We start from the raw sequence: 11,074 nt of genomic DNA, 5'->3' as shown, positions 1-11,074 counted from the left end.
AAAGTGAGGGACTCCCAGGAGATCCTGTCTAACTAAGCTCCTGGAAGCTGTTGGACCCGCTGTGAGCACTGGAATTTCCATGTCTCTGCCAGGCCGTTCAGGGGAAGAGCTGAGATGGGAAAAATCCAGTTCACTGAATCTGTTACAAACTTCCGTTAATACAGAGTTTCCTTTCCCATATTTTCTTCAGTTCTCCTTTCTTTCTCCTGTCTGATTCGTATTCTCTCTTATGAGTTAGCTCAGAAATAAGTCACACTTATGAAATGTCACATATATGAAGACTTTAACAAAACAGAAGCTTTTAGTTGATGTGAAGAGATAGGACACACTAGGAAAAGGCAGGAGATTTGCAAAAGGACTTGTTCAACTCATGTAAATTACTTAGCACAGATGGTTACCTTTCTGTGGTCAACAGCCTCTTTTTGGATTGGGGGGGGGGCGGTAACATGCATAGAAATATGGGCCTGCTTACCTGTGCTCAGTCACTCCTATTGTCTTGAAACTCCCTGAGGTCTCTGTGGCCTCCTCAGAGCCATGCAAACTCCCTTACCCTGTGGCTTTTCCTGCCATTCGACCAACTCTGCTGTCTAGATAAGCACTACCACTGTCTCCTGCTCTGCTGGAGGCCAGCCACTTTTTCTTGATGCTATTATACTCCCTGTGCCTACTGAGATTCTAAACCCATAATTGGACAAAACAGACTTTAAAGGGATAGTTAAATTCAACATTAGTGGGAGGAGATATGAATAAGTACACAGACCAGACCCATTTAGGGCAATCAAGGAATATCTGCTGGAGAAAATGTGTCCTCCCATAATTACTTCCTTACCTTTTTACTCTTTGCTGCAGAGAGCATTTCAGTGGGCTCAGCTACTAAGTGCACCTAGTGCACTTAGGAAGATATACCATATCTGGAAGTCCTCTCCCATCATCATTGCTTAATAATACTAATAGTAATAATAATGACTAATGCCCATGTTCCCAGGCATTGTTCTAAGCATTTTACTTTGAAAACTTCATTCCGTCCTCACAAAAATCCCACAAAGGAAGTATCATTATCTTTATTTTACAGATGTGGAAACTGACTGCATCCCCAAATTCTATCTCCTTTCAAGGTCAGCATCAAACATTACTCCCTTCAGAAAGCCCCTTTGGAGTAGTGGCTAAGCACACCAGCTTTAGAGTCTGACTTTCTGGGTCATTGGCTGTATGACTTTGAGTAAATTATTCTGCTTCCTTATTTACAGAATGGAGATAATTGTACAGACCTTTCAGGACTATTATGAAATTTGAGTAAGATATTGTGAGTAAAACATTGATAACAGGTCCTAGCATATAAAAGAACTCAAAAATTAAATATTATAATTACTTTATCAAGAGTATCTCTTTTTCTTCTCTAAAATCCCTATGACCCTAATCACTCCCTCCCACCCCTGGTATTAGCTTATATGTACAGATGTGATGCTTTTCTCATTTTGCATCCCCACAATGAATGACAAGGTCTTGAATGTTGTAGGTAACAGAGAAATGCTGAATGGGTAATGACTACAACAGCTGTGTACCTCAGTTAATTTAAAAAGCAAATGCTTTCTATGAGTTTGTCTTTAGATTTGCTTCTTTATCCTCAAAGTGCAATGCAACAAAATGTAATTCCAACTATTTAAGAATACTTGATTAATTGGGATCTGGGTAACTAAATAGTACTTATATAATTAAAACAATTTTATTTCTATGCAGTATTCACCTAATATTCTCAGGTTATTTGAATGTTAAAGTCACTTGATTTGTATTAGAACTGTATTACTCTACACCTGGACTTTTAATTTATTTTTATGTGTGGAGTTTACTAAAAATATAGATTCATTCATGACAGTGATCAAAGTGTATATTCTATTAATTCTCACAAAATATCAGTTTGAAGACAACTTAGACTTTCAAAAAAATCTGTCAATCGATAGTATTCTCTAGGACATACTTCATAAACTGCTAAAATAAGGAATAACCTCAGAATATACTACAGGCATTTTTTAAATAGCTCAATTTACATAAAGAAAATCTGTGTGGGGAGAGCGCCCTCTGTTGGATTTAGGAGTTCATGAAAAAATGTTGCTATTGCCAACTCGCTGGAGTCTTACCTTGGAGTATTTCTGTTCCCCAGAGCTCAGCTGATCCTAATGCCCTGTTCTGTCTTGTCTATCCGTCACAACACCTTAGACATCACCCTCTGCTGTAGTTCTTTAAAACCACTTCCGACTCTTTCCCATGGGCCAGCTCCTGCCTATCATTTCTTACATGCTTCAGGTAGCCTCCTTTGGAAGAAGCATCCCACTCACTTTTTCTGCATCAAAATCACACACACACACACACACACACACACACACACGCACGCACACACACGCACACACTCACACACACACAAGTTATCTCAATACACGCAGGATGCCCTGTTACTTCTCTAATTACATTCATTTTGATAAATGCAATTATACAAGCTCATACTTATCTTTACATCTCTAGATCTCTCAAGTAATATGTCTAATCTATACATGAACACCCGCTCTCACTCATCCCTGTTCCCCTACCAACCCATGCAACTATGGTTTTCTAAGAGAGAAAACATATTTCCACAATTTTAATGAAAGTGTGTTATCCACATTAGAGAATGTGCTTCAAATTGCTTCTAAAACTCATCCCGTATTCGCTATACTTTCTTCCCACTGTATACTTTCAATTTCAAATTAGGAAATTGAAAACTCAATCTTGCTTTAATCCAACATTACAGCATAATTATATTTTAAAAAATGATACTCCAATGACCTTTTCACTGGCTTAATGAAACACAATATTTATGCTATGAGTAAAGGTCTTTTTAGAAGTCTTTTCCCTCCTTCACATACAGCCTTATATTTTCCAGTCATTAGATTCATTCTTTAAAAGAGTGTTTTTCAAATTGTGGAGATCTTTAATACTATTTCAGTGTGTCTGCAAGGTCAAAACTATATATATATATATATAAAAGACATTATTTGCCCTTTTCACTTTCAGCCTCTCATAGGTCTACAGTGAGTTTTACAGAGGCTATGTGATGCATGATGACATCATCACACCCAGGTTAATGGAATATGTACTTGTGTTTTCTAGACTTTTCTAAGTAGTACCTTTAGGAAATACATATGTGTATTTTCAGAGACTATTCTTAGTACTTTTGTGATATTAATATATTTTTTGCTTTACCTGCCATAATCTCTGTAATTTTCTTATTATTCATGTAATCATTTTGAAATCCCAGTTTCTCTTGAATCTTTGCAAAAACACAAGAAGTAAATTTTGTTAACTAGTTTTGCAACAATATTTTAAATTTTCCTTATTTTTAATTTCTGGAATGATGAATACTGATAAAGCTCTTTGGTTCCTTAATAATTTTTAAGAGTAAAAAGGGGTCCTTAGAATAAAACAAATTTGAGAACCACTGCCTTAGAATATAATGCTACCTCCTGAGGAGACCATATTTCTTAATTAATTTTCTATGTCTAGAAGGCAATAATAATAAAAGGAAATAGTAATTAGTAAAATAGTGATACTAATTTTTTTTAGGTCAGGTACCTGGTCAAGTGCTTGATATATATTACTTCAAATCTTCATAGCTATCTTACAGAGCAAGTACATTATCTTCATTTAACAGATGAGAAAACTGTGGTTAGGAAAAGTAAATAAGCCATTATCATCGTGAGTATATGATGCAGCCTAATTCAAATCCATATCTGATGCCGAGGCCCTTATTCTTTGTAGAAAACGGGAGTTCCTGTAAGAATGTTGTCTGCGTTGCATATCTTTGGAACTTTACAAATTTGTTAGGAAATCATTTTCAAATCCATTATTTCTATCAATCCTAACAAACTCATATGAGTTATTAAATCTTTTTAGAGATACGTCCAAATGCAATGTCTTTCCACTGTATTATGCTGCTTTCTGATTATTCTAAAATATTTGAACTCAGGACATAATATTCATGCAGTTGGCTACTGTCTGCTTTTACCACAGTTTAGAGCAAGGGTTTGCAGACATTTTCTGTAAAGGGACGGACAGTAAATATTTTAAGTTTTATGAGATAAAAGGCAAATATTGAATATTTGGTAGGTACATATATGAAGAGAGAAAACATATTTCCACAACTTTTGTCAATGCAATTAAAAATGTAATAATAATAATAATAATAAAATAATAGTCTATGGCCATGCCACCCTGAACAAGCCCGATCCTGTCTGATCTCAGAAGCTAAGCAGGGTTGGGCCTGGTTTGTACTTAGATGGGAGACCACCTAGGAACACCAGGTGCTATAAGCATAAAATATAAAATAAGAGATTGTAAGTTGATAAGGTCCTTGCAATCCGTGAGGTCAACCAAGGGTTGCCTCGCCTAAAATAAATAAATAAATGAATAATAATAATAAAAGTACTTTTTTTTTTTTTGTAATACATGTCTACTAAGGAGAAAAATAAAAGTCTTTTTTTTTCCCTTGGAATAGTATTTGGTTCTGAGTTCGTGTGTCCTGTCATCAAATTGATTGGAAATGTTCATTTGTTAAAAATATTCTTGATTCCAGGGCTATACAAAAACAGTGGACAGGATGGTTTTGGCCTATGAGCTGTGGTTTGCCAACTCCTGCTTTAGAACATGGTTCTCCAAATGTGATCCCCAGATTAGCAGATTCCACTTCACTTGGGAACTTGTTAAGAATGAAAATTCTTCAGAAACGTCTGAAGCAGAAACTCTCGGAAATGAGTCCCAGTCATCTGTGTTTTAAAAGTCCTGCTGATAATTCTGAGCATGGTAAGGTTTGAGAACCACTGCTAAAATATCTATGACTATGTCTATATCAATTTATATATATATATATATATATATATATATATATATATATAGAGAGAGAGAGAGAGAGAGAGAGAGAGAGAGAGAGAGAGAGAGAGATTTATTTGGGGGAGTTCTGATCCTAACTTTGCATAGTGATGTTACAGACCACTCTTTCCCCCTGACATTAAGGTCTTCCTTTAAGGAAAAAATCACATCATATTTCACCTTTATTCATCCTTGAAATTAACATCCAAAATTGCAATGTTACCATGAGAAACTAACGTTCCTATTCACGAAAGTCTCATGATTCTAAAGACAATGCATTTGTTTAAATGTTGTTCATGTTGAACAATTACACTGGGAGATGAGGGAGAGGAAGAGGAGTAATTCCAAAAAAGTTTTCTCAAGCCTCAGGCACATTCATAGGTGTCTTGGCTGGGACCCCAGGAGGAAATACCTTCAAAACTACGGAGTAATTCAATCTCCACCACCACCTCCGTTACTAAATTGAAACCCGAGATAATGGCTTTCATGTCACCTTGCTTGCCAAGATAGAAACAAAACCAACTTGTCAAGACAGGTTATCGAAACGACATCAGTGGCTGAAACTTACTTTCACATCTGCCTGTCCAAACAGCCTCTGTGCCTCTATCACCACTACTGTCCGCGAGGGCAGCACCAGAATCAGGGTCCAGACTCCTCAAAGTTTACGCAGGAGTTTTTAAAAACCAAGCCTATACGTTTAGTCTCACCTCTGCAAATCATTCTAGCAAGATTACATCTTCCCTTATTCTCTTCCCACGCCAACACCTGGGAGAACTCCCAGATGCCATTCTCCCATTTCTGATGCCACTAAAATTGTGGGCAGGTCTAACGAAATAAAACATTAACTAGCCATCGGGAAGTAGGAGAGGACTCCTATTGCCAAAGAAAAAACAAAGTTCTGCTCCTCAAAGTACTGAGGAGCAAAAATAGCTCATATCTTCCCAGAAGAAGATGAGAGCCAACTGGAGTTCTGTCAAGTGGAGTTCGCGGGCTGAAGAGACCGGACCACTGGACTCTCTCTCCCTTACTTTCTCTGACTTCCCTCTTCTTGCTCAACAAATTGGGTTTTATCTCCCCGCAGGTGTCAAGGGAGGGAACTCGATCTGGGAAGCGCAGCAACAAACCCTCCCAGCCCAGGATGCACCTTCTCTAGCACCACGTCCAACACGCCCCACCCTTTCCGTCCCGCACCCGCAGCCGGACGACCTCCAGGCCCCCTCAGCATTGGCGAGGAGCAACTCACAATTAAAGGCAGGGAGCACATGGTGAAGAGCACGGTCATGAGGGCCAGCAGCAGGAGGTGATCCAGCTCCTCCAGGGGCGGCGGGGACGCCTCTTTCTCGCCGGCGCTGGGCTCCGCTCGGGCCCTGGTACCCGCGCGCGGGAGGCGCCGCAGCCGCCGGTGCATCGCATAGAGGTTGCGCATGGCGCTCAGGTTGCACAGCACGATGGCGAGGACTAGCAGCGCCATGAGGCTGGCGTAGAGCACTGAGTAGCCCAGCACCGACACAGAGCGCTCCTCGTGGACCATCTGGATAAAGCACCAGGTGCCAGGGCAGTACTGCACGAACTTCCCGAAGCCCGCGAAGGGCAGCGCACAGAAAGCCAGGCAGAAGGCGCCCACGACGGGCACCACTAGCGCACCCCGCCGCAGGGTGATGTACTGTCGGTAGAAAAAGGGGTGTCCCAGAGACAGCCAGCACTCCAAGGCCATAGCCAGGAGCTGCAGCGTCGAGGCGAGCCCGAAGAAGGACATGATGAAGGCGAAGGCATGGCACAGCGAGCTGCCTGGCTTGGGCACCAGCCCCCACAGGCTCTGGTTCTGCGCGTACGCCGCCAGCACGAAGGGGCTCACGAGGGACTTGCCCAGCAAGTCGGTGATGGTCAGGCCACATACCAACACGTAGAAGACCGAAGGCGGCGGGCGCGGCGAGCGCAGCAGACATGACCCCAGCCCCGAGCGCACCAGCAGCCCCAGGGCCAGCAGGTTGCCCAGGAGGCCCGCGCTGAAGAGCAACCAGCCTATCGTTGCCGAGTAGCTCTTCTCCACCGAGGTGGTGTTTTGGCAGCGGTAGAACGGCTGCCTCATGGCCGGCGGCCCGCGAGCCCGAGTGGAGGCTGCGGGAGGGCCAGGAACCCGGCGTCCGGGTGCAGAGGGCCCCCCAGCTGCTCAGCGCGCGCCTCGGGAGGAGAGGCTGAGCCGCAGAGGAAGCTCGGCTGGCCGCCGGGTGTACCCGACAGCAGGCAACTCCTATCTAAACTCTCGGGTCACACCCCTCCCCGAGGGGCGGGACATGCGGCTAGCTACTCCCTCCGCACTGGCTTTTCCCAGCGCGGAGCAGCCGGGCGAGGAGCTGGTCCTGACGCTCAGGGTCCTGAGGAGAGACACATTCTCGTGCCCAGACTCGGAAGGAAGGAGGGAAAGTAGCCAGATTCTGAGCACACTCGACTAGCCCTTGTGCGAGGCAAGGGAACTGCTAAAATGAAGGAGGAATTAAGCAGCACTACTTGGGAGGAGGCGGGTGCGAGGGGGTGGTGGCGGTGGTGCAACTCTGCTGGTGGCCAAGAAGAACGCTGACGATGAGGGCGGTGGGGAGGCTGAGAAAGGGATTCCACCTAGTGAATTAGTGAGTTCGGGAGCGGATAAAGATAACTAACACTTGCCTAACACTTAAGGCTTAGGTCGAAATCTATTCTGGTTTGGTGCACCAATTAACAATGATCTTCATTGCCTGAGTGAGGAAACCGAGATCTTGGAAGGTTAAGTGATCTACCCAAGGTGACGGGACTAGTAAGTGGCAAAGCTGGACCTGGAACCTGGATCTTCTATTTGTAGAGTCCATCTGTCTTGATTTCTCCTCCCAAGAGACTGGCCAGATTTCAGGGACGTGGCTGCAGAGAGATGTTGCCCCTGGGTACCATGAATCACAGTGTCTGTGTCGACATGTTGGGAGGATTATGGTTAAGAGCCCTGGTGCTGTCATCAGATAGACCTGGGTTCAAGTCCTCAGTCTGCTAATGACCTCACGTGTGACCCTGAGGGACTTGCTTAACCTCTCAAGAAGTAACCTCAGTCCAGGCTGCTTGGCATAGGAATAACACATGAAGTGCAGACACTTTGTGCTCGGTATAGTGCAACTCACAGGACTCTCACGTGTTTTAGGAAGGGTGTTTTAGTAGCCGATGTTTAACTGCAGTTTTTAGCATCGATTTTGAAACCAGAAAATAGACTCAATATAAAGCTTTCTCACTCTGGTTTGTGACTACTAAAAAACACTTTTTCCCATCTGGCATGTGATTTGGCTGCATCATAGAGGCAAGGGAGTTCCTTTTGATAAATATGGTTTATCTCTTTAATCACCACTTGATATCCTGGGAAAGAAACTAGCTTGTGTGTGGAATATGAGTGGGATGACTGAGACCAAAGTACATCAATTAGGCCTTGGCTTGAAGAAGTTCATTTTTAGGATTAAAGCCTGTTCTGATGGACAGATGTGCAGAAACAGCAAGAGTGTTGAGCTTTAGATGTAAAAGCCATAAGCGTAGCCAGAGAGGCCGCCTCCAGACTGAAAGGGTCCAAGCTTTGGAATTAGATAATTCTGAACTCTACCACTAGCTGTGTGACCCTGGGTTAGTTTCCTCAAGTTCTCTGATTTTGTTTCCTTATAAATAGGATATAGAACTTAACGCTGACCTCATAGAGGTGTTGTGAAGCTGAGAAAGCATAGAGTGTTTGCATAGAGTAATAATAATAAGAGTGAACATTTTCAGGTCTTTATATATGATGAGCACTCGCTCATCCCTTCGTATCTGTCCAATTAATAGAAGGCCTTCCACATGGCTAGTTCCCTTGTCTTCCACCATCTCCCTCTCATTCCGCACTTCTCATCTCCCCCTCTAGCTCCTAATGAATAGTGACGGTTTTAGAAAAGCCCCGCTTGAATTAATGAAGTGAAAGAAGGAAAAGGCCCTAGAACCAAAAGACACAAGAATCTGAAGAAATCTGAGGTCTTCTCTCCAGACACACACACACACAGAAATCTGAGGTCTTCTGTCCAGACACACACACACACACACACACACACACACACACACACACACAATTGCACACACCCACAATTTACACCAATTACAGGGTGTTCAGTTTCCTGAAGCTCCATTCTGGTGCCCAGAGGAGGTCCAGTGGACTCTAGCTTAAGAATCCTTCTCTACAGACATTCTCTAGAGTGCACCTATGCCAGATCTTTGCAGCCTTATTTTCCTGTTACAGCTGCCTCCACCTCCATACCCCTTCCAAGAGTAGTGCACAGGGATAGAGGAGCCCAGGACTGTAAATGACTCTTTTGAAATAATTCCAATGTGTGACCGAAGGAACAGCTGTGGATCCCTGACATGGTTTATATATGTTATGCTTCAAAATTAATGGCCTTGAATGGGTGTAATTCAGGAAACCACATGTTTCCCCCTGGCCAATGTAGCTGGCCTTTACCATGGATTTCCGGCTGCTTGCCTGCTTGTTTTGCTCTCGTTCACCCTGCCCCGTTCTCAGGCTGAAGTTTGGCATCTCCTGTCCCTCTCCCTAAGAAATCTTATTTTACAACTTCACCGATCAGCCAAGAGAAACATCACTTGTTCTTATATCAAGTATGTTTTGAGCTCTTTGTGCCAGGAATGGAGGGAGAAGTGTGGGCACCAAGTGCAAAATTGTGAGTTGACAGTTCCCCTTTCTTTTATTTATATTTTATTTAAAATTTAAAAAATTTTTCCATTACAATCGACATTCCATATTATATTAGTTTCAGGTGTACAGCATATTGGTTAGATATTTATATAACTTACAAGGTGATTCCACTCCCCCTTGAAAAGACCAGTACCCACCTGATACCATACGCAGTCATTACAATATTGTTGCCTATATTCTCTATGCTGTACTTTTCATCCCTGTGACTATTTTTTAACTGCCAACTTGTACTTCTTAATTTCTTCACGTTTTTCACCCAGCCCCCTAACTCCTCTCCCATCTTGCAATCAATCTTCAGTTTGTTCTCTGTATCTATGAGACCAAACTGTTTCTATTTTGTTTGTTTGTTTATTTTGTTTTTTAGATTTTACATGTAAGTGAAATCATATAATATTTGCCTTTCTCTCTCTTATTCCACTTAGCATAATACCCTCTAGCTCCACTCATGTCGTTGCAAATGGCAAAATTTCATTTCATTCTTTTTTATGGCCGAGTAACTCCATTGTATATATGTATCACATCTTCTTTATCCATTTGTCTATCAAGAGACACTTAGCATGCTTTCATATCTTAGCTAGTGTAAATAATGCTGCAATGAACATAGGGATGCAAATATCATTTTAAATTGTGTTTTGGGTTTTTTTTGGATAACTGCCCAGAAGTAGGATTGATGAGTCATATGGTTAAGAAGGAAACTTATAATGAAAACATCTTGGGCCCAGTAACATGATAAAGTTATCTCCATTATCTGCAGAGCTGTACTAGCCTACTGAATTCAGTTATAAGACTTATCTTCTGGAAAAAATATATATGACATAATGTGAACAAATTTGAATGTATAATTATATTGTGTTTTTGTAAATGTAAAAACTATATGTCCTCATGGACAAGACCTAGAAATTGACATAAGCAAATGAAACATTGACTTGAGAAGGGGTGGTACGAATATCTCAGATAACTGATACTTCCAGTATGATATCTGCAATAATTACCTAAAAAGATTTTAAACAGAAAGCAAGTGTGTGCTCATGGCCAGGTTTAGGAAAGGGGAAGAGTAAGAAAAAGGATAGCTTTTCCTGGATCCAATCTGACTTTATTTCTAAATCTTATCCATCCTTCATTCTTACTGCACTCCAAGCAATATTTTAGTCTGGGGGTTGTGAAGAGCAGAGGATGGAGAAGAGAAAAGCTACAAACCAAAGAACAAAATTAGCTACCAATGTTGGAGCATCTTCTGCATTCTAGAGGCCATGCCAGGTGCTTCTTCACGCTCAGTAAGTGAGGTGGTAGCTCAGTAGTATGGCGATGATGGATGAGGTCTGCAGAGTCATGCTGCATAAATTCAAATCTCAGCATTGCCCCGTGTTAGATCTGTACCCTCGAAGAGTCACGTAACCTTCCTAAACCTCAATTTCCTTTTCTGTAAAAATGGGGGAA

At 42.1% G+C, this 11,074-nt stretch overlaps 1 protein-coding gene and 1 pseudogene across 3 annotated transcripts in view; one reads left to right on the top strand and one right to left on the bottom strand.

Moving 5' to 3' along the window:
- PTGDR (prostaglandin D2 receptor) overlaps positions 1-7,118 on the bottom strand; it is a 35,162-nt gene extending 28,044 nt beyond the window's left edge. For all 3 annotated transcript variants that reach the window (XR_004949952.1, XM_016120817.2, XM_036217631.1), the window contains exon 1: positions 6,140-7,118. Coding sequence is in view for 2 of the 3 variants with exons in the window: in XM_016120817.2 (XP_015976303.1) it covers positions 6,140-6,985 (846 nt within the window). In the remaining variant the exon portion in view is untranslated. The remainder of the gene's footprint in view (positions 1-6,139) is intronic.
- On the top strand, positions 4,225-4,343 carry LOC118601020 (annotated as a pseudogene).
- Positions 7,119-11,074: the final 3,956 nt, after the last annotated feature.

The sequence above is a fragment of the Rousettus aegyptiacus genome, unplaced genomic scaffold (assembly GCF_014176215.1).
Source record: "Rousettus aegyptiacus isolate mRouAeg1 unplaced genomic scaffold, mRouAeg1.p scaffold_m13_p_3, whole genome shotgun sequence".
Taxonomy (NCBI): Eukaryota; Metazoa; Chordata; class Mammalia; order Chiroptera; family Pteropodidae; genus Rousettus; species Rousettus aegyptiacus.
Note: the sequence above shows the minus strand (reverse complement) of the source record. Positions and strands in the feature narration are given on the sequence as shown.